General features: G+C 38.7%; 1 protein-coding gene across 1 annotated transcript; it reads left to right on the top strand.

Annotated features, from left to right (window-relative positions):
* The first annotated feature begins 382 nt into the window (after nt 1-382).
* flot2b (flotillin 2b) lies at nt 383-20,754 on the top strand. Its single transcript, XM_083548932.1, has 11 exons — nt 383-640; nt 1,761-1,842; nt 10,123-10,213; nt 10,534-10,657; nt 10,770-10,888; nt 14,468-14,581; nt 14,675-14,794; nt 17,348-17,562; nt 17,653-17,836; nt 18,134-18,283; nt 18,869-20,754. Exons 1-11 carry the CDS (start codon nt 592-594, stop codon nt 18,905-18,907), a joined length of 1,287 nt encoding a protein of 428 aa, XP_083405058.1. The 5' UTR covers nt 383-591; the 3' UTR covers nt 18,908-20,754.
* Nucleotides 20,755-24,633: the final 3,879 nt, after the last annotated feature.

Raw genomic sequence — 24,633 nt, 5'->3', positions numbered from 1 at the left:
GTATTATGTACCATGTTGTTTAAAACATGCAGATAAAAGGAAATAATAACCGAATCTATAGTTTTATCATAGGATTTTGATCTTAAACTCAAATGTTGTCAGTGTATAACAAAAATAAATAAATGAATGCATGAATAAATAACAGTCCTGTTCTAATACTTTTGATACTTCTGATTCGTTTTTTTACGGTCGCTACACTGAGGGAAAACTCTGTAAAGAGGCTTGTAGACAAACTAAACAAGAGTAATAATAATTCGTTATTATCGCCATGGTATTACTAAAAATGTTTTTTATAATTGAAAATATAACTTTCAGATTGTTTCAACAATATTTAGAATAGGTATATTTGAGCAGTAAGAGATGGGCGGAGCCAGTAGCCACTGGGCGGGGCCATAAACAAACGGGCGTGGCCAGAGCTGTTTATGATTTCATCTGTGAAGATAAGCATTTCTGCATCAGGGCGGGGCGCGCGCTTTGCTTTCAAGGCTTTTCTTATAGTAAACAAAACACTATATAATAATAAACACACAATCCTGATCTGTCACCCGGTTTATCTGCGATATTTAGTATTTTTTTATACTACATGCGATTATGGGCAGCTGCTTGACTGTAGGACCGAATGAAGCCCTCGTTGTATCAGGTATGTTAGCTAGCATACTAGCCGTTATTAGTAACCGAATATAATGCATGAATAACTAGATGTTTGCAGATCGTGTAGATAGAAAGCGTGTGTTTTGTAATCGTATGTGATTATTTTTGAGTAGACTGGAGTTGGAGATCCAGTCATTAGCTGGAGCTGAGCTGTTGCTAGCTGTTCAATCTGACTGTGTTTCTGAATCAAAACCAGATCATCATGAAGATCTTGTGATAATCTGAAAATAATCTCGATTTATTTTCCTCAAACTGACATGCACTGCAGAATAATCTCATTTTAAAACAACGAGAGAGTTAAAAACACATCATTCATACACAACCTTTTGCCATCTAATGTATGAATATGCACATATTCATACATATTCATCTAATGTATGAATATGTGCATAAATAAATATATACATATACAAGTAATTAACACCAAACCTTTCCTGATTTTAATACCTGTAAAGGTGTAATCTATTCTGTGAGCTCAATCTGCACTGAAATATGGATTTGTCTGTATTTAATGTGTCCAATGCAGATTGTTTCGAGGAGATCTTGTGCATTTAATTGACTTTATCGCTTTCCAAACACTCAAAGGTTTTGAATTTCAAGGCGTGTCATGCCACTTAAAACAGCACTTTATAGTCAGATTGGCACAATTATATGTAAGGAGCATCTGTTACAATTGTACGTGTAATATATTGAATTCGATCTCTTTTGAAGGATGCGCATGAGAGCAACAGTGCTTTATGTATGTACTGTATATATGTACTGTTTTGTTGGTCATCAAAAACTTCAAAAAAATTTAATCGTTTTGGCAAATGATAACAGCGTCACAGTATCAGAAGGTGTTTCAGTCAAATATTTTAGCGTTCAGCACATAAAATGTTATAATAAATCATTTTTCAATCCCAAACTATATGTTGAAGTCTGGAATAGAAACAGCTATTTATCCATAACAGAAAGTTGAGGGTGGAGAGGGTTAAAATGTGCAATTAAATAAGTAAAATGGCAAATATAGTAAATGAAAAAGATTTTTTCAGAAGGTTCCTTCAGAATGTCACAGTTCTCTCTTTTTTTGCAAGATATGGTTCAAGGTTCTGGATGTTGTTTTTTTCCAGGTGGCTGTTGTGGCTCGGACCAGAAGAGGTATATGGTGGGTGGATTGGCTTGGGCATGGTGGTTCCTCACAGACGCACAAGCGTAAGTCTTTAATCTATTCATCCAATATGAGTCTTAACGAGGTTTTCAATGAGTCACAAAAGAACCCAGTCAGAATATTGTGTATTAGTTGCCAGCACAACCGATATCCCGTTGTTTTCAGGTGTTAATGTTTAGCAATAGATGAAATGAAAATGGAGAAGAGTAACCATGACTAACTATACATCATTCTAAAGCTCTAAGTCTCAAACAGCGATTTCAGATCACTGTTTTTCAATGGAAAACAAATAACGAATGTATTTGCTGAATTTGTGTAAGCAGTACACAACAACAACATGCATAAATAAAATTGCACTACTTACATTATTATTGTAATAAAGAGTCACAAACACATCCACTGCTGCTAATCCCGGTTTATTAGTAAATATAAGGGTCCACTGAACAACATGCCGTAAAGCATTTTTGCTCCAACCAAACAATAGTGTTATTCTTTTGTTTACGTCACAGAACTTCGGCTGGTGTTTGTGTGTATATATTTCGGAATAACTCGCATAAAAAAAAAACATCTTGCTGGTGAAAAAAACAAATATGGCTGGTAGAATATAGTGTTACAAAACGCTTGGGACCACAAAAATAAATAAATAAATAAATAAATAAATAAATAAATAAATAAATAAATAAAATAGGCGGATTCTTGGGTGGAGTCTCCACTTTCTCTGCTGGTGTCATGTTTTGATTCTGCTCCACCTATCATTTCAAACCTTTTATTTTCAACCAGTAGCATTATGGAAACCAAATGACTGATGGAAAATGTAGCCAATAAGTGCAGGATTCTAACGATATATTGGAGGATTTTATTCTCCACGTGTGTGAGTCTTAGTTTTATTACTCTTTACAAACTCTTACTGGCTGAAGCAGCTCGGTTGTGACAAACCAGGGAGTGATGCAGCTCTCAGGTTAACACAAACAGCTGTTTATAGCTCGTGCTAACTGGACTTTGTTTACAAAATAAAAATAAAACAAGGAAAAAATGGACAGTCCAAAAAGTAGTTTTTTTTTATCTGAGATTTGCAAAAAAAAAAAAAGCAGCGATGTGGAAAATATTTTTGGGGGCGGGGTAACACACACTTACTTGAAAAGTAAGTGTGTGTTTGTGTGTGTGTTGTTGGAATTGGAAAACAAGAGCTTGTTTGGCTACCTGGCCATCAATATGAATGCCAAATCAATATCAATAGCCCCAAACATGTATGACAAAAGCCTTTAATGGTCAACCATTCATTTCTATGCAGAATGTATGAATAGAGTATGAATGGCCACGTGAGATTAACAGGTGGCTCTCAAACAGGAAGTTTTTGATAAATGTTTGTAGGAATCTCATTTTTTATGATATCCTCAATCAATAAAAAATATAAACTCATGAGACATGTGGCTTTTAACCCAGTACTTTTCTGGATTGCTACATTACTGATTTCATGTATTTATAAATGAAGGGAAAAAAATCTATTTAGGAACTTTTCTGCGGTACGTCATCGTCTATAACTTTCTATAACTTATTATCTTTTTGAGCAATATCAACTTAAATAATGAACAGTAAAGCTCGAAGTGTCTTCTTTTTAAAGATGGTTAAATTGTGTATGTAGCCCACATTTATCAGGAACTGTTAACATTTAAATTAACATCCTGAAGCCCAGTCTGAAGTGCAATTCCTTTTACATAACAGCACATCTGGAGTGTTATTCTACTTGTATTACAGTTACAATATAAAAAGATATAAAGGCACATTTACATTTGCAGCATTTAAAAGACGCCCTTGTCCAGAGCGATGTAGAAAAGTGCTTTGAGTCTCTATCAATAAAAAGATCTACACTGGTACGCTAGAATACAAATGGAAAATAAATCAGTTTACATCTCTGTTTAGAGTTTTGTTTTTTAACAAAGCAAATTTGGAAAGTGTTAGTTTGAGGGTTTCAGGAAGAGGTGGGTCTTCATCCGTTGCTTAAAGATACTTACCTCTTACCCTGAGAGAAGGGGGTACAGTCGAGCAGTGCTGGAGGATCTCAGACAGCAAGGTTGATGAGGTCTCTGAGGTAAGATGGTGCTGATGACCAATCGTTCTGTTTTGTTGTGGTTGAGTTTTTGTTGATGAGCACTTATCCATGAAGATATATCCGCCAGGCATGTCGAGCTCGAGCGGAAGCTGCGGTATCTGAGGGAGGGAAAGAAAAGATGAGTTGAGTGTCATCAGCACAGCAGTGGTAAGAGGTTTTCTCAACACTCAACTCATCTTTTCTTTTCCTCCCTCAGATGAGAGGAGATGAATTCACCAATAGAGTGGGTATAGAGGGAGAAAAGGAGGGGACCAAGCACTAAGCCTTGTGGGACAGCAGTTGAGAGTCTGCGTGGGGCAGATGAGAACCCCCTCCATGTTACCTGGTATGAGCGACCTTTCAGGTAGGAAGCAAGCCATTACCATGCTGCTCCACGAATACCGAGGTTTCTGAGGGTAGTCATAAGAGTCTTGTGGTTGACTGGGTCGGATGCTGCTAAAAGGTCAAGGAGGATGAGTTGTGAAAAACTACATGCTGCTCGGTCAGCCAAGCTGTCATCTGTACTCATCCTCCTGGAATGTGCTGCTTTAAATCCAGACTGGTTTGAATCATGGAGGTTGTTCTGTGAGAGATAAACTGACAGTTGGTTAAAATCCAGAGATTTGGAAAGAAAGGAGAGACGTGATACCGGTCTGTAGTTGTTGATGTCTAATAAATCCAGAGCAGATCTCTTCAAGATAGGAACAACCCTCGCTTGCTTGATAGTATTTGGCCCATGGCCAGATGTTAAGGACCCGTTGATGATCATGGAGATGAACGGCAGGAGGTCTTCTGAGATGGTCTGATGCTTAGTTGATCCCAGACTGGTATGTCATGCAGCGAGAATGAATATTATTACTAAAGCAAGAAACACAATGAACACAATTCAACATGTCTCCTTTCACTGTAGCCACAGCTGAACCACCCGAATACATCATCTCTAACAATTTGAGCTTGTGCTACAAATGTGGTTTGTGTGCTTTTACGAGTGCACTGACCATTTAATCAAAGTACGTGAAAATGCTGACACGATTGGACGCTCTATAGAGGGACAGCACGTCAAAATCTGATTGGTTAAAGCAACAGCAGCAGGGATTGTAAACAACAGGGCGCAGTGGTGATTGACCTCAGAAACACGTGATGTGACGGCTGAAATCTAATTGGTTAACTGAGTAGATCTGATTTGGAAAGCAGAGAACATGAGAGAAAAGCTATGGAATAAAGAAAATGGACTTCTGAAAATCTATTAATACATATTCATGGACAAAAATAAATCTAAATGTTTAGCCCAGAAGAGACCTTCTGACCAATCAGGTTCGATAATGAACTTTTGAATATCATCATGGTGGTAGGATCAGTAGATTAGATTTTTCCTTTATATCAGGAGACTGAAAGGAGACGTGGACATGCCAGTAAGGTTTTAGGACAGTGTTTTTCCCCACCAAAGAACCAGAGAAAAGAACAAGACCCCACTTATTATTGACAAATAAACATTTTATTCTAAGCAAATTAGCGTCACTGTGCGGCCATGCGACTTGATGGTGTAACTCGATGCTGTAAGTAAATCGTGCGTCACTCGTCCTGACTTCCAACATCCGCTGAACCGCTCACTTTGGCATTTACCAGGAAAGTTAATTAGGGCGCTTGGAGGAAAGATGATCTTATGGAAACACTTAGCCAAAGCAAGCAAAATAAGCTCCAGTGTAGAGAGGTCATGCATGCTTCCTGCTTACTGCATACAGTCACCTCATAGTTTACCTCATAAACAAGTCGTTCTCTTTAAAAATGAAATAGACGTCAAATCGACATTTTAAAGTCATAAATTAGTCCCTATACATTGAGCAAGCCAATGACGAAAAAAAAAAAACTCCCCGAGATGGTGTAAGAAACCAGACTCAAAATGGACCACCAGTTACACCATCCATTATAGTTCCATCCAGAGTTCATCAGCTGTTTACTAATGGAGACTCGAGAGTAAAACTGCTAATATCATTTATTGTCCAAATCCATCTTCTATATTTCTAACCCTCCATCCATAGGTCTGATCTTTAGGTTCACTTGGAACCATTTTCAGCTGATAAAATTGGTTTCCAATTAAAGAAAAATTCCAGGCGTTCAGGGTGAATCAGGAGAGCAGAAGGGTAAAGGATTACTGTATCACTGGGATCATTGGTGAATTTGTGACTCAACAGAGAGAGAAAAATAAATGACTTATTATGTGTCCTTATTGTTAGACAAAATGTTGTTGCACTGAATATAAGCAGTAAGCAGGTAAATCGTGCAGTTGTAGGCTATATCCACATTAATGCTCTCCGTCTGCACTGGTGTTTTTTTTTTTTTGGGGGGGGGTCCCCAAGAATTTTCCATTTACACTAAAAGATCTGAAACTTGTCGTATTTTTTTAAAATGATGACATTAGACTCTTTGGCTCATGTCTGTCAGGATTTTTTATTTTATACTTTTTTTTTTGCTTCTTGCTCTTTTTTGAGTTCATGCCGTGGACATTTGGTCCCCTTCGAAAAAAAGAATGCAATCTGTTTCGGATGCATTGTACAGGGTGATAGTTATCATTAACAATGCTGTCAAACCTGGATAGCATGCACATCACCCGCAGTACAGTGTAATCTACCATCTTGTTTGTTTTTAGATGAATGGGTCTCTTGACAAAAAATCTCGTTTTTCAATATTTCCACTTTCTCTGTCCAAACTACGCCTTAAAAATAGCGTTTCATTTATTCTTTTGAGAGAGTGTTTAAAAAAACAAAACAAAAAAAAACAGTTTTTGTAAGCCAAAAAAAAAAAAAAAAAACTGTCTTGGAGTCGATGGAAGGCTGAAAATGTGTTCAGGTTAATGAGGACAGAGATATGGACACCTGCCTCCCTGATACTGTTGTAGCACTTTTATTATTTTATTGGTGTTTCCTGTTTTTTTTTTTGTTTGTTTGTTTTGTTTAAGTTGGACTAAATTGCATCTCTGGTTTCTGATTAGCTATTGCTTTGGCAGAAACATCTTTATTGAATAAATGATAACTAGAATTTAGTTAATTAATAATTTAGAAATAGAAATCTGAGTGGTGTTTGATGATACTAAATTCTACAATGTCATGCTTTTGTCTTAATGTGCATTAAGCAGTTCTTCTTAGTCTGGTGAGTGTTTTGATATGTCACATGTCTATATTGCAGTAATATAACAAGTTTACGTATTTCCACGGTCACATGGTGTCAGTATAATACCCACAAATCAACTCGCTGGGTGTTTTGATATGTTACATGTCTATGTTGCTGAAGTTTTTTTTTATTTCGCATATTTTGGTGGTTAACAAACATAAAACGACCAAAGTATTAGGACACCTGACTTTTTCAGCCATATGTTGCTCTTCCCCAAACAAGTGCATCTCTGTCTTAAATACCGCGCTCATTTACAGTGTTGCAATTCAATTCAGTTTTAATTGTATATTGCTTTAAACAATGGACAAGTTCATATAAGTTTAACCCTAATGAGCGAGTCAGTGGCTACAACGGCAAAGAAAAAACTCCCTGAGATGTTACAAGGAAAAACCTTAAGAGGAACCAGACTCCATCCTCATCTGGGGGACACTGAACATCCATCCATAATAGTTTCACAGTCCAAATACATCTTCATGGCTTTTGAGTTTACAAAGTTTTAGCTTTCTTTATGTAGGTATGATTTTACAGGGGACAGTTATATATCAGGCAAAGTTATTGCTACCAATAAAGCTGAATGTTTTCCAGCAAAAAAACACAAATACTGAAGTATTTTATTCTCCCAATTTGTCAATTCTTAATGAAACTAATTCACGGTTTTATATTTTTCAGTATGCAGCCACATTTGTTACATGAAACACTTTAGCTCCTGTAATCCTGCTCATAGTGTCGTGGCTAATTGAGACAAGAACAAACAAATTCAGTATCAAAGTAAAGACTCCAATCAAAAATAAGACTCAATGTATAATCCAGGGTTGTGATGTCCAACAAAGTCAGACCGTTTCATGATAGTGTCCAAAGTTACAGCAAAAGCACAGCCTCTTTATTCTTTTTCTTACAGCCTCTCTTTTTTATTTCTCATCAGTTACCTCAGCTACCACCATCATTTTCAAAATATTTGTTACTTTTTATTTAAATGATATAATTGTGGTCTGTGCCTTCTATTTTTATTATTTTTTTTTTTAATGATCAAAAACAACAGGCTAGAACCAGAGTCAGCATGGTCCAGGCTGGCCTGTCCACGGCCTGTCCACAGCCTGTCCACGGCCTGTCCACAGCCTGTCCACGGCCTGTCCACGGCCTTTAAACACCTGGACTCATAGAGACTTATGCGAGAAACTAATGCCTTCACACATTTGCACACATTTCATTACTTTCTTTGTTTCTACTTATTGGTTAAAAAGTAACCATAATAAAAATTAATGAACAAACTAAATGACAATAAAATATGAATAAATGACAATAAAATATGAAAAAGTACAATAATAGCAGCTATAAACTCTTTTCCTAATGAGCTCTCAAAGGCAATATGAAAAACTGAGAAAGCACCAATATCTTTCCTTAAGACTCTTCCTTGATAAGAGTGTTACATAGTGTTGATTTGAAAATTTCTTACAAAAAAAAATGAAAAAATATATTTGATGGTTGACTTGGATTTTTATTTCCCATTGCTGTAGAAACAATGACAGAAACGAGCTTGTTAAAATCAGCCTTTGATTTCTTTGTTCCAGACAATAAATATGCACTGTGGCAAAAACTGTAAGTAAGGAGTAATCCACAGCTAAGTGTGTTTTGAACAGTTTTAATGCACAATGCAGATGTGAGGTTGTCACTAGGGCTGAAACGATTCCTAGATTAACTTAATAATTCGAATACAAAAAATTATTGAGGCAAATTTTTTGCCTCAGTGTTTTGTTTAGTCCATTTAACTACACACAGAGCATCGTGTTTCCCCACGCAACATTATTACTGACGCATCACCCGCTAAACAATGGAACGCCCTGGCGGATAACACAGAAGAGGCTGCAGAATGAAACATGGAGGAACGGAAAAAGGGAGGGGCGAGGAGAAGATTCGTATGGAAGCCCGTTTCCATCACATAAAAAAAAAAGTTTGCCTAATTACGTTTTTTTTTTGCCATTTTGACTTTATTTCTCGCAATTCCAAGATTTATTTATTTTTTTGACAATCGGACAAACACATCGAAAATGACATGAGCTACACATTAATAGAATTGCATGGTATTAAACTGAGCCTCTGATCCCTGGAGAGAACTAAATGAAGTAGAGGAGCCTCTTTCACACACCAATAGCTTCAGACTTCACGCCGACAACATGGTTAACGGCGGATGCACCAGAAATGTTGGATGTTTCCGAGAAATAAAGTTGCATTTGAGAGAAAAAGTCGGAATTGCGAGGGAAAAAAACAACAACTCAGAATTAGGCAAAGAAGTTTTTGTTTGTTTTTTTTGTTTAGTTTTTTTCCCCCATGTGATGGAAACTGGCTTCCTTTTTATTTATTTTTTGAGTAATCTAAAATGTGTATGTATTTTTATTTATATATTTGTATTTGCATTTTGATGTAACATGGCAATTAAATGCACTAAATGGGATTAGTTTTCACAATTTCAGCGATAAAAATTTATATTTTTCCAAAAAGAAAACAAGCGACTTGTTCATTTTAAGAGATCCGTCATATTTTGTCTTGTATATTTAGTATTGCTTTTTAATAAAGAAATCAGTACTTCTTATCAGATTACTCGATGGAATAGTCAATAGAATAATCAATTACTAAAATAATCGATAGCTTCAGCCCCAGTTGTCACACATACATGAAGACGTGGAGATCTCCTTCCAGCCAGTCAGAATCATGTTTTCAGATCATGGTCCAATTAAACAAACTTCACATGTTCAAAACCTCTTGATGAATATTACAGCTGTTATAATACTTACTTTTACCGAATGTCCATTCATAACAGTTCCATCGTTGTCGAGGTGTATTTTTCAGTGATGGGTGCTTAAATGCAAAACTGTTCATGCAACCTGTGGTCCTGAGCCATTGTATTAGACTGTTGATATGAATTACATTCCAAGTCCATCCTCAAAGTTCTTGTGTTGCTCAGTAACTTCATGGATCTTTAGACTGTTCATGTGGAACCATCCCCAGCTGCACAGAATGGTGTTCAATTGAAGAGTATAACTCTGATGTGTTTTCTTTTTTTTCTTTACAGACTTACACTCGAGATTATGACTTTACAACCCAAGTGTGAAAGCGTGGAGACGGCAGAAGGAGTGGCAATTACAGTCACCGGAGTGGCTCAGGTACACAATAATTATCTCATGTGCAGTATATATTGTCACTTTATTCATTCTGCATTTAATGCAGTTGCACTGTTTGAACACCAGAGGTCGTACTTCATCTTACCCAGAAATTTAAAATCGAACACACTAACTGATATCATCTGATCGCAGCAACTGACATGTAATAAAGATTACATGGCTGCGTCTCTGTGTTATAATAGTTAGAGAACTTTTTCTAAAATTCTTTTTTTCTGGGAATGAATATGATTCCAAATTGTGACCCGTACATTGTTTTATATTTGCATCATCATCACTTCTCATCTTAGTCTCTTGTCGATTAGGTGAAGGTTATGACTGACCCTGACTTGCTGGCTATCGCTTGTGAGCAGTTTTTGGGGAAGACTGTAATGGAAATCAAGGCTGTGGTACTGCAAACCCTGGAGGGACATTTACGCTCTATATTAGGTGAAATATTTGCTGCATTTATTCCGGTATTTATTTATTTTTTTTTATTTTGTTGCTACAGTTTTCTTGAAAAAAACCTATTGTGGTTTTTGTTTTATTAAATCATTCACAGGTACTTTAACAGTTGAACAAATCTACCAGGACCGAGATAAATTTGCCCAACTGGTGCGTGAGGTCGCAGCTCCTGACGTGGGCCGAATGGGCATCGAGATCCTGAGCTTCACCATCAAAGTGAGTACTGGAGGCATTCGGAAGTTCTGGCATGCATAGTACCCAAAAAAGTTCATTATAAAACCTTTTTCTAATTCAAATGCTTATGAATTCCAATGATGACCCTTTTTTATTGTGTTTGTTTGTTGCACCCAAGGCAGCATTTGCTTTTATTGCTTCTTACAATAAGATTCACTAAGAGACAATACTGAACAGGAAACAGTCTGTTACACCATACAGCAAATTTCTGTGGATTCCGCAAATCCACCCTGCAAGGGTGTAAGGCATAGGAACAAATATTGACGCATTTACATTAGCAAAACAGTATGTGCATATATGCACTGTGTGTAATGTAAAACTGGAAGACGTGTATCGTTAGAAACATGTTTTTCATGTTTATGTTCCACACATGTTCAGCTCTTTGTACTTTGCACTGTTGACCCCAGGTACTAAAATTTATCCAAATTCATCACCTCTTCTCTCTGCAACTGCACCACTCCACCGCCCTCCCTCTCATTCACACACATGTACTTTGTCTTACTCCTACTGACTTTCATTCCCCTTCTCTCCAGCGCGTACCTATACCTCTCCAGGCTCTTCTCAACCAGCTCCCTACTCTCACCACAAATAACAATATCATTCGCAAACATCATAGTCCATGGAGACTCCTGTCTGACCTCGTCCGTCAACCTGTCTATTACCACTGCAAACAGGAAAGGGCTCAGAGCTGATCCTTGAGGCAGTCCCACCTCCACCTTGAACCAGTCTGTCGTTCCTACTGCACACTTCACTGCTGGCACACTGTCCTCATACATATCCTGCACCACCCTCACATACTTCACATACACCACACCTGACTTCCTCATACAGTACCACAACTCCTCCTTTTGCTTACGCTTTCTCTAAATCCACAAACACACAATGCAACTCCTTCTGACCTTCTCTATACTTCTTTAACATTCTCAAAGCAAATAATGTGTCTGTGGTGCTCTTGCTCGTCATGAAACCATACTGCAGCTCACAGATGGTCACCTCCTCTCTCAGCCTGGCTTCCACTACTCTTTCCCATAACTTCATGGTGTGACTGATAAACTTTATTCCCCTGTAGTTACTGCAGGTCGGCACATCTCCCTTATTCTAAAAGATCTGTACCAGCACACTCCTCCATTCCTCCATTCCTCTCACCTTCCAGAATCTTGTTAAACAATCTGGTTAAATCTGGCTATTTTTTTCAATTCAATTCATTTTTATTTGTATAGCGCCTTTAACAATGAACATTGTTTCAAAGCAGCTTTACACAGATAATGCCGTGATAAAGAGTGAATAAGAATGTCATTTATAAGTGTAAGTTTGTCCCTGATGAGCGAGTCGGCCGCAACTGTGCAAAGAAAAAACTCCCAGAGATGGCATAAGGAAGAAACCTTGAGAGGAACCAGACTCAAGAGGGAACCCATCCTCATCTGGGTTGCACCAAATGTCCATTTATTACAGATAAACATTGTGGAAGTGTACAGTGATCATGATCAGATCAGTCCTGAGTCAGTGTAGCAGCTGTTGAGATTAAGTATCCTTATTGTTGTATAAAAATGAAGGACACTGTGCAGTTTGGGACTCCAGCAAGACTTGCTATATGGCAGCATAACTAAAAAGGAGAACCGGAAAATAACACAAACATGAGGGGTCTCTGGGATAAGAGACTTGCAGCACATCCTTTCCAGCTCGGTCCCTCTCCTCATATGCCTTTTTCTTGACTTTCGCTGCATCTCCTTGTACTCCTGCCTACTTTTCTCATCACTCTGTCAATCCCAATTCTGTTTTGCCAACCTCTTTCCACCACATCTCTTTGTCTTCCTTTCTATTTTCAGATGTCACACCAAGTACCTTCCTATCTGTCTCCCTTATCACTTCTTCAGTAGTTGCCCAATCATCCAGCATCTCTTCACCACCACCGAGCCCCCTGTCTGACCTCTTCCCTGAATCTCACACTACAGTCTCTCTCCTTCAGCTTCCACCATCTTATTCTTCTTTCAGTCCTCACTATCCTCCTCTTCTTCTTCACCTCGAAAATCATCCTACAGACCACCATCCAATGCTGTCTAGCTACACTGTCCCCTGCCAACACCTTACAGTCTCCAATCTGCTTCAGGTTGCATCTCCTACATAGAACATAATTCACCTGTGTGCACCTTGCTCCACTCCTATACGTCACCCTATGCTCCTCCTTCTTCTTAAAATAATTGTTCACCACTGCCATTTTCATCCTTTTAGCAAAATCTACCACCATCCGCCCTTCCACAATCCTTTCCTTAAAGCCATACCTACCCATCACCTCCTCATCCCCTCTGTTCCTTTTACCTACATGCCCATTTAAATCTGCCACAATCACCAATCTATTATTCCTAGGTACACCTTCTACCACTCCTTCCAATTCACTCCAAAGTTTTAGCTTCTCCTTCATCTCACAACCCACTTGTGAAGCATAGGCACTGATGACATTTATCATCATCCCTTCAACTTCCAGCTTCACGTTCATCACCCGTTTAGAAACTCTCTTCACCTCCACTACACTCTTACTGTACTCTTTCTTCAGAATCACCACTACACCATTTCTCTTTTCATCCACACCATGAAAGAACAGTTTAAACCTCCACCTCCAATGTTCCGGGCCTTACTCCCTTTCCACTTGGTCTCCTGAAAACACAACATCTGTACTTTTCTCCTTTCATTCACATCAGCTACCTCTCTCCCTTTACCAATCATAGTACCAACATTTAAAGTACCCACTCTAACCACCACTCTCCTACACTTCTCCATTTCCTGCTGTCTCTGTAGCCGTCTTCCTCCTCTTCTTCTCCTCCTTTGGCCAACAGTAGCCCAATTTCCACCGGTACCCTGTTGGCTAACAATACCTATGACGGTTGTTGGTAACCCGTGCCTCGATCCACATATTTGATTTTGCACATGGTTTACTCTGGATGCCCTTCCTAACGCAACCCTCCTCATTTATCTGGGCGTTATTCTATATTCTATGTGACTCTCATTGCACGCCTCAGTCAGACACCTTTTTAAAATCGATGCAGCACATCGTTAACTTTTATGCCGATGCACCGATTCCAATAATAGTATAAGTGTTACTTAACTTAGCTACTATTTAAATTGTTGCCTATCTTTTTTTTCTTTTGGTGCAGACTGAAGAAAGCATGCACCATTGCTACATCTTATATGAGGCCTAATCTTATTGGTTGTTATTTGAAAAGTCAGCATTAACTAGGAGTCGTGTGTCAAATTAAATTCAAGCGTCATACATCATCTATTTGTCTGCAGGCCAAGGAGTTTTGCTGCTTATCATCTGTAGACAACTTAATATTCTCATTTGGAAAATGAACACAAATGGCCTGTGAAATAGGCTGCATCAGTTTTTATGAATAAATAATGGAGTGTTGGTAGTGGCGTGAAAATCTCAGGGTCCTACTGCATCAATGAATCTCAGTTACTTTAGGTATAAATAATTGGATTCTAAATGATATAGAGTTCAGGTGTTACTGGTTAAAATAAATGTAATGCCAAAAGCTGAGTGTATTTCCTGTTGTGTTCCTGCAGGATGTGTACGATAAGCTGGACTACCTGAGCTCGCTGGGGAAAACGCAGACGGCTGCTGTGCGGAGGGACGCAGACATTGGCGTAGCTGAGGCTGAAAGAGATGCAGGAATTAGAGTAAGAGCTTTTTAGCTAAACAGTCACAGCATACGGCTCTCTCTATTCAATCATGGCCTTTATCAAACACACTCCCTCGTCCGCTCTGCCCAGGAAGCTGAGTGCAAGAGAGAAATGATGGATGTGAAGTTCCTCGCTGACACCAAAATGGCCGACTCCAAGAGGGAGCTGGAGCTGCAGAAAGCGTCGTTTAACCAAGAAGTGAACACCAAGGTCAGGTTATAAATTCCACAAGCTGTGTATATACACAGTGTATATTCATCAGTGCAATTGTATTTGCAATTGCGTTTTGTGTGGACTTTTCAGATGCACTGTAGGATGGATGGATAGACAGATAAACAGATAGACTTAATTGATCCTATAAGGGAAACTATGGAAGGATATTTCGAACAATAATGCAAACGCATTTGCAAATCTTGCATTATCGTTAGCGTTTTTCACCTCTGCGAACGCAGTGAAATTTCAAATGGAAAAGCAGAGTCCCTTTGCAACTGTATTTCCCGTTTCTTACAAGTAATAACCATGTCATATATAAATAGCAATATTAATGACTACGTTTGCTTTTTCACTTTCTCTGCATTGCATGTGTAGCCTGCCATTAAAATTTGCATTGTACATTTCCGATGCTTTGCTTTGAAAGATGTCAATCAAGTGTCAGGGGTGGGACCCTAACCCTAACCCTTGTTAAAAAAAATTTTATACAATTTGCAATTTCTTTTAAATATTGTCTGAAATATCCTTCTATAGTTTCCCTTGTAGTATCGGTTAAGTCTATCTCTTTATCTGTTTATCCATCCATCCATCCATCCATCCATCCATTTATCTACAGTGCATTTGGAAAAAGGAATTCACAGCACTTCACTTTTCCCACATTTTTTATGTTACAGCCTTATTCCAAAATGGATTTAATTCAATATTTTCCTCAAAATTCTACAAACAATACCCCATAATGACACTGTAAAAGAAATGTGTTTGAAATTTAAAGTAGACTTTAAGTCTCTGAGGTCTACAGACAATTTCTTGAACTTCGGCTGTAGACCTCAGAGACAGGATTGTCTCGAGGCACAGATCTGGGGATGGGGACAGAGAACAATTTCTGCAACATTGAAGGTCACAATAAGCACAGTGGCCTCCATCATCCGTAAATGAAAGAAGTTTGGAAACACCACGACTCTTTTTAAAGCGGAGCCGCCCAGCCAAACTGAGCGATCAGGGGAGAAGGGCCTTAGTCAGAGAGGTGACCAAGAACCCGATGTTCACCCTGAAAAAGTTTTAGCGTTTCTCTGTGGAGAGAGGAGAACCTTCCAGAAGAACAACCCTCTCTACAGCACTCCACCAATCAGGCCTGTATGGTAGAGTGGCCAGACGGAAGACACTACTCAGTACAAGGCGCATGAAAGCCCACATGGAGTTTGCCAAAAGACACCTGAAGGACTCTCAGACCATGAGAAACAAAAATTTAACTCTTTGGTCTGAATACCAAGCTTCATGTCTGGAGGAAACCAGGCACCGCTCATCACCTGGCCAGTATCATCTTTACCAGTGAAGCATGGTGGTGGCTGCATCATGCTGTGGGGATGTTTTTAGCTGCAGGAACTGGGAGACTAATAAGCATCGAGGGAAAGATGAATACAGCAATGTACAGAGACGTTCTTGATGAAAACCTGCTTCAGAGCGCTCTGGACCTCAGACGGGGGTCACGTTTCATCTTCCAACAGGACAACAGCCCTGAGCACACAGCCAAGATAACAAAGTGACTACGGGACGACTCTGTGAATGTCCTTGAGTTTCCCAGCCAGAGCCCAGACTTGAACCCAATTGAACATCTCTGGAGAGATCTAAAAATGGCTTTGCACCAACACACCCCATCCCACCTGATGGAGCTTGAGAGGTTCTGTAAAGAAGAATTAGAAAAACTGCCAAAAAATAGGTGCCAAGATTGAAGAATCGAACTCAGTAAGACTTGAGGCTGTAATAAGTGCCAAGGGTGCTTCAACAAAGTATTGCAAAAAAGGCTGTAAATATTTCTGTACAATTTTATTTTTAATAAATTTGCAAAGATAAAACAAAAATCCTTTCTCTTTGTCATTATGGGGTATTGTTTGTAGAAAAGAAAATAATAAATGTAATCCATTTTGGAATCAAGCTGTAACAACAAAAAAATAAAGCGCTGTAAATACTTTGTCTATGCACTGCATCTATTTCATTATTATTATTATTATTATTATTATTATTATTATTATTATTATAAAAAAAAGTGACATACTGAGGTCCAGACCTTGCGCTTCAATTAGGTAAGAAATGATTTTTTTTTTAAGTGCATTTTTGTATTCATAAAAAAAAGCATAACTTATAATCCTTATATATCCATTTTTTTTTTTTGCTGTTATTTTATGATATTTAATTATATTAACATGCTGATTATCCACAAAGTTCACGTTTTCATCTTTTAATTCGCTGCTGTCTCTGAGACAGCAGCATTGCACTCCATTCTGCAGAAGACTTTCCCTTTTCTGTAAACTTTTAAACGACACTTAATAAAAATGACTAAAGTGCTAACCTTCAAAAAAGGTTAAATAAACGTACACACACCATTAAAGTGGAGTGTTCACTCGAGACGTCCCTGGTTACCTAGTTATAGAAAAAGAGGAGCACATTAATGTTAATTAATATTTTTGTTTTTATTAATTAAAAAAACACCTTCTGACCTATCAGAATGAACATAAGTTAAACACGAACACTGTCCGTGTGTTTGTGCCTGAGCAGAAAGCCGAGGCTCAGCTGGCGTACGAGCTCCAGGCGGCGAAGGAGCAGCAGAAGATCCGTCTGGAGGAGATGGAGATCGAGGTGGTGCAGAGGAAGAAGCAGATTACCATCGAGGAGAAAGAAATCGTCAGGATGGAGAAGGAGCTGATCGCTACAGTCATGCGCCCTGCGGAGGCTGAGGCATACAAAGTGCAGCAGCTGGCTGAGGGCCAGAAGTAAGTTAAATTGATGAATGTGTTTGTACTCCGTGTGATTGATGTGGCAATGTCTGAAATGAAAAAGGAGCGTTTCCTTTTGCACGAAAGGATGAAGAAGGTGTTGCTCGCAGACGCAGAGGCGGAGAAGATCAGGAAGATCGGAGAGGCCGAGGCCAAATCTATTGAGGCAGTGGGCAAAGCCGAGGCAGAGAAAATGAGGTTGAAGGCAGAAGCCTATCATCAGTATGGAGACGCGGCGCAGACCGCTCTGGTTTTAGAGGCGCTGCCGAAGGTGCAGAAAACATTTTTGGTTTTAATTCAAACCTGTGAATTTGTGGGTCTGATCATTAGAATTCTCTAGCTGTGTTTACTGACTAGTAGTAAAGAGAATTAACTGAATAAGTTCATAAAATAATAATATATAGAAATAATTATATACTGATTCTGGTGAATAAAATTTCTGATTTCTGTGTGTGTGTGTGTGTGTGTGTGTGTGTGTGTGTGTGTGTGTGTGTGTGTGTGTGTGTGTGTGTGTGTGTGTGTGTGTGTGTGTGTGTGTGTGTGTGTGTGTGTGTGTGTGGATTTGCAGATTGCTGCCAAAGTGGCTGCCCCTCTGTCCAAAACCAATGAGATTGTGATTCTAAGCGGAGAAGGCAGCAAAATGACCGGGGAAGTGAGTCGCCTACTAGCCGAGCTGCCTGTGTCCGTCAACGCCCTTACAGGAGTGGATCTGTTCAAGGTGAGAATCGGTGTATTGTGGCTCGACGCGGAAGCCGCGAACTCCAATTTCACCACGGCCACGTCAACAGCTGCACGCTGGTATACGGATGTGTTCGGTTCCCGCTAACAGTCTTTGTCATAATATTTAATGTCAAATATTAAGGTTTGCTAAAGCTGCTCATGATGCTGACCGTCCGTTCTCGTACACCAAATTAGGAACATGTTATAACAACGATATGGCACTAACAATGATATTAAATGGCAGCATTTATAATGATCCTTTGATGTGAATGTGTATGTAGAACTAGAATTCACTCCAGGATGTATTCCCGTCGAGTCTGGATCCAGGATGAAGTGCTTACTGAATTATTAGGAATGAATGTATATCAACTTAGTTGGAGTTAAGCAGTTTTAATAGTTTTAATAGTGGCTCTGAGTGAATCTTTTATCAAATATAATTTTCTTAAGATCATTTGCATTTGCATTTGCATTTCGTTTTTCCGACCTCTCAGAAACTTGATATTATCGAATATAATTCTAATGATCATTGAATAACTGTGAGCCAAAGAGTCAATAATAATTTGTTCATCTTCCCCATCTACAGATCCCCCTGCTGCAGAAGATGACCAATTCACAAGCCTGAGACACAATCCGGTTTAGATCCCTCTTTCTTTCCAATATGTTTTTATGCACTCACTATGAATGCCTTTGGAACACTGAAAAGTCAAAACAGCGAAGTTCAGAAATGAGTTTTGATACCTCTGGTGCCTTAATGTTTTATAGGTCCAGAATATTTGCATGTATTGCTGCTCCTCATTTCCTGTTGATGTTGTTATTATTTATTCATGACTGATTATCATACACATGTTTTTCTTTTATTGTACTATTGTATTTTATATGCATGTGAACCCATGTCAGTTCTAGTTTATTTTTTACTATATGTTATGGACACGTTTATTAGACGTAACATAGACGTTATTTAGCTGCATGTGTACTGTAGGGCAGCTGCCGATGTTCTTGATGAGCGTACAGTTATTCAGGAAATGCTACAATTGCCACTACAATTGCATTAAAGTCTACAGAGTAGGATTTGAAGGCAATTTTCTGGTCCTTACAGATAACGTCTGTTGTACTCTTAGATGCAATCAACCAAGTGCTACTTCTTTATACTTCTCTCTTCTCAGTCTATATCATCAGCCAGACAATTATCTAGATAGGAACTCGCAAGTTAAGCGCAGATGTTCCTACGTGGACTGTGTCACCTTTTGATAATTTTTTTATTTGTTCGACTGACTCAGTGTTCTATTAGTGACTGAATGGCATTTTGCATTCTGATGTGTTTAGAAATAAATGCAGTGTGTTAGAAGATACAGCCACTGATGTGAGTTTCTTTTTTAGAAGGCAAATGGGACGTGTTATGGATATGGAGGTTTCCTATATTATGAACCCGGATGTTGAAGGATCGCAGGTTCTAATTACGTTGGTCTGATTCTAATTACAGTGAGTTTGAGGCTGCCAATCAGCCAATCCGATGATCTGAAATACCACTACATTTAAGCAGAGTACATAGTTTTTAATCCCAGAATGTATAGAATACATTCGAAATATCGTGCTGAACTGTTAAGGAGCTCTCTCATAGCACAGCTATTTGAACTGACAACCTCCCTGTTACAACTGCAGATCCTTCTTTGCAGAGCTGCCACTATGAATTACATTTTTTTGTTTCCTTTTATTTATTTTACATGCTAATGTCCTGTGTTACATTATATTGTATGTATAGTCCTTGAAGTGTCTACATGATATCTGTGATCTGTCACTGTGAAAGTAATGTCCTTTTACTTCTTTTTCCTGACTGTTTTGACGTGTATTGTGCCACGCTCTGTCGTGTTGTGAGCGAAAGTAACGGTTTTATCCCTGTCGTTAAATTCTTTTCTTATAAACTAATGTTTAATACAGACAATGGAGCCAAAAAAATCAGTCCTTTGTTGTTAGATGATTCATTTATGTAAAAAAACACTAAAACAAACCAAAAACAGACAGTTTTTCCTGTTTGTCTTATCGGCACACACACACACACAGAGTAGAGTTTAGTGGCAAACGATCAATTTGTGTTTTTGACAGAACATTTCCTTGAAAATGAAAAAAGTCTGCTCTTGAAGTGAAGCTTTCCAGTCAGGCCACACACGTTTCAGGGCTGATTTATGTTACTGCTCTGTTTCTAATCAGTTTTGGTCTGGACTGTTAAAGCCATAGCATTTTAAATCATTACATCATTTTAGACTATACTGTATGTCATTTGGATGGCATTTTCTTCTGAAATGTATTGTTCACCCTTTTTTCAAACCAATGGCGTTTTTTCAAAAGCCGGAACTCCCAACAATGTTCTGTGTGTCGTTTATTAGATCCCATAATGTACCGACATTTTTACTGACATTGAACTGTGCATGGTTCTTTTGCATGTGTGTTCAAATAAAATAAATGTTAAGTGCTCAGGTCCTGTCTATGTATTTATTCTAAGATAGAGTAACAAGAATGACAGAAAAATCTACGCACATGAGTTTCGAGACAAACGGTGCTAACTGGTGCGATTTTTACATGGAGGCAAGTTAGAACTAAGAGCAAACGTGAAATTCTGCATAAAACTGGGCAAATCTGCCACAGACATTTGACATACGGTGATGCTGCAATAAGTCAATCGAGGTGTTTTGAGTGGTCATCAAGACCTTAACCCACGGAAATGTTAAAACCATTCAGCAACTCGTGCATAATGATCGTCGGAGAACATGATCTCACTTACAGGAACACTGGGAGCACTGTATTGCTGTGCAAGGTGACTATTTTAAAGGTTATAGTGTGTAAACATAAAAAAGGTCATTTGTTGTAAACAGAGCTAGTCTCAAAACCTTTTTATACCACCTCGTAAATTTCCAAAAATATTGTGATGGTCTAACTGGAGATTTCTACAGAAATATATAGAAACTACAGGTGGAATTTAGCAAAAGTCTACAAAGGCACTATTACAAAATCTCTGTCATTTGAAACATCCTCACCTTCAATTCAGATGATTCTGTTCACAAATGAAAGCAAAGGATCAGTTTCCTCAAAACTCTCGAAAAGAAAAAGGTACTAAACTGTACCTGTCCTTACTGTAACTATAGTATGTAGCTTTGCATGTATGTAGGAACGTTTAACAGCACTATAATTAACTTTAGATTAAAGCTTTTAAAATAACAGCACACACATTTCCTGGAAAACGTCTCTAGGTCACGAATGTAACCCTAGTTCCCCGAGGGAACGAGACGCTGCGTCGTAACGCTTTGGGACGTCCCATTCTAGATCGTCGCTCTTTGAACCGCTCACTTATGAAGCTCAGGTTCGGGGAGGTCGTGGAGGATCAGATCTATCGTGACGAACCAGTCCTCGGACCTGATCTGAGTCACGACCTCCTTGAGGGTAAGCATCCTGAACCTGAGCCTCATAAGTGAGCGGTTCAAGGAGCGAAGATCTAGAATGGGACGTCAAAAAGCGTTACGACGCAGCTCGAGTTCCCAAAGGGGAACAGTATGTGGACAGGCCTCTTAATTAGTGAGTGATTGAATAATTGAATCAATAATTGTTTCAGCACCACCTTTTATTAACAGGTGCATAAAAGCAAACACATAACAATACATAGACAAAAAGAATTGTCATGTGATGTTACAGGGAATCTTTTGTGTGCAGACATATCTATTTAACAATGATGAGGCTGGTGAGTTGCAACAACCACGGTGAGGCCAGAGGGCTGGAGCAGTGTCTTCAGCTTAGCAGGCAAGCAGAGCAGCATTGTCATCTGTGCAGGGTATAGGGGGAGATCATTAGCTTGGCAGAAATGTCGAGTGACATCTTCAGCTGAGCAGGGAGGCAGAGCGGGACCTTAAGCAAGGCAGGGGTTGAAGCAAAGTAGGAACAGGGAAAGAAGGTTCTCAGCAGAACTGAGAGGCAGAGCAACACTCAAAAGCACAGGATTTGGTGGTGCCATCGATTTGCAGGGAGGTAAAACGATGTTCTGAGCAAAGCAGGAAAAATATCAAAGTCCTCAGCGGATAAGGTTAGGTTGGGATGTTTAAAGGCATTAACAGGGCAGGGAGGCAGATGGAGCAGGAAAACACCTATAAAGCGTGCATTACGCCAACAATAAAGTAGAATGGTAGAGCTCCCATGTATCTATCCAGTCTTTTATTAACCTACAATCTGTCATGCTCTTTAAAATCTCAAAACTCTGGACTTATAATAATTCATTCATTCATTTTCTCCCGCTTATCCGTAATTCGGGTCGCGGGGGCAGCAGTCTAAGCAGGCCCCCGCCTTCGACTGCTGCCCAATCCTCACAGCACCGTCCCTTACAGTCCCTCCTGCAGGTGTTGAGCCCACGGGAAGGCGGCCCCACGTCACTCTGACGTCACGGACTTTAATATTTCCCTCGTAAGGGACCCCCGGAGCATAGAGGGTTAAGGGCCTTGCTCAAGGGCCCAAGAGTGGCAGCTTGGCGATACCGGGGCTTGAACCCCAGACCCAGACTTATAATAATTGCCTAGTAATTGGACCAGCTCCAGTTATCTGACACCTCATGAAGATTTCAGACCTTCAAAGACAAGATGCTGAACCCCATGAGGATAGCAAGGCAATTTTATCTGTATTAGTTTCTATATTTTGAGTGCATGTAAAACTGGTCACTGCAAACCATACAGTTTGTTGAATGGAAGCGCATTTTTGAGCTTTAGATTGTTTTCCATGTTCCAGGCCTCATATGAGTAATGGTGACATTTTATTCCTGCTTTTTTGCCCTATAGTGTTTGACATTTATCTGCATATTTTAAGGTTAATCCGCCTATTTTCTTTTCTTTAAGTTTATACTGTATATTTAAATATATTTTTATCAGTAAACTGACTTGATTTAAAAAAAAATAATAATTTTGTCTGAATGGTTAAATAAAGGTTATCTTAATCAAATGGTAAGCCATAGCTGTTTCTAAAGTTTTGTCACACTCACAACGTAAGTGCAGCACAAGCACATTTCTCACAAAACTGAGAAATTAGGCAGATAATATCTGAAACAACAAATATTACTTTTTTTGTGGTATTACATTTTTGTTCACTGAAATTCTCTGTTGTTTGTTCACACGTGACATTATCCAGTATTAAAAATGAAAGAAGAAAATATTGCCTATTTAAATTATGGCTTACCGATTAAAGCGATCCAGAATCTGATTTCTAATGAAAGAATCAATATATAGAACAGTAATCTTGATGACCAGTTTGGCAGGAATGATTCTAGTCACCAGTATAATGTAATATAATCTACAAATAGCTTTCTGACATGTATTTCTCTCTATTCGGATGTTTTAGAGCAGTTTGGAGAAGTCGTGGGAGCAGATTAGAGACGGATCTAAATGTAAAAATGTATTGGGTTCAAAGATTTTGAAATTTTACTGTACAGATCTTATAATACCAACAATTCTGGATGCTTAATAACTAATGAAGGAAATGCTACTGAGTCATTGGATTATTCAGAGTCCTTTATAGAAGAAATCACAGATTTTTTAAAAAATATTTAGAGATTTTAGTGCTGTTTTATAAAGCAAAGACTGTAAAACCACATAATTTCCTGCACGTCTGCTTTTATCTCCTAAAATGAAGTGATGTGTGTTCTTTGGGTGTGTTTGTTCCACAAAGAACCTATTTTAAGAAAATTATGTTTTAACACTATCAACTTCTGATTATCCGCTTTGCTAAGTCTATATGGCTCCATTGTGGTAATTTCCTGTTTATGTTTGCAATCAGGACTCTCTTAGATGTGGGTAATAATACACTGTCACTGTGGCACAACTGTTTTGTTTGCAGTGTATTAGCTTGGTGCTTGATGCTATTAGTTTAATGCATCATGTGAGTTGATGTATCTCCTTATAACTGCATCACTGTGTGCTCAAGGTAAATTCTATTTTTAGCATCGCACACACTCAAGAACTAGTCTACAGTATGAAAATCATAATCCTAGTTGAACCCCCCGGACAGAAAGTAATTATAGGCAGAACCCAGTCTGTACCACCACACAGCACAAACACTGTCATATAGGTCAGCCATTCTTACATAATCATTATGCAACACATTCTTTTGCTTAGCAAACTGACTTATTGACATGTATGTTTTATAATTGGTGGAAAGAAACTGAAGTACAGGCCAAAATTACACTACATTTCCAAAAGTATTGGGTCACCTGGTCATAAGTATGGTGTGTGATCTTTGAGCATTGCATTTCACATTTAGTCCCAATTTGCACTTATAATTTCCTCCACTCTTCTGGGAAGCTGTTCCACTAGACTTTGGAGTGTG

The sequence above is a fragment of the Silurus aristotelis genome (genome assembly GCF_946808225.1).
Source record: "Silurus aristotelis genome assembly, chromosome: 8".
NCBI lineage: Eukaryota > Metazoa > Chordata > Actinopteri > Siluriformes > Siluridae > Silurus > Silurus aristotelis.
This window is presented reverse-complemented; position numbering and strand designations above follow the sequence as displayed.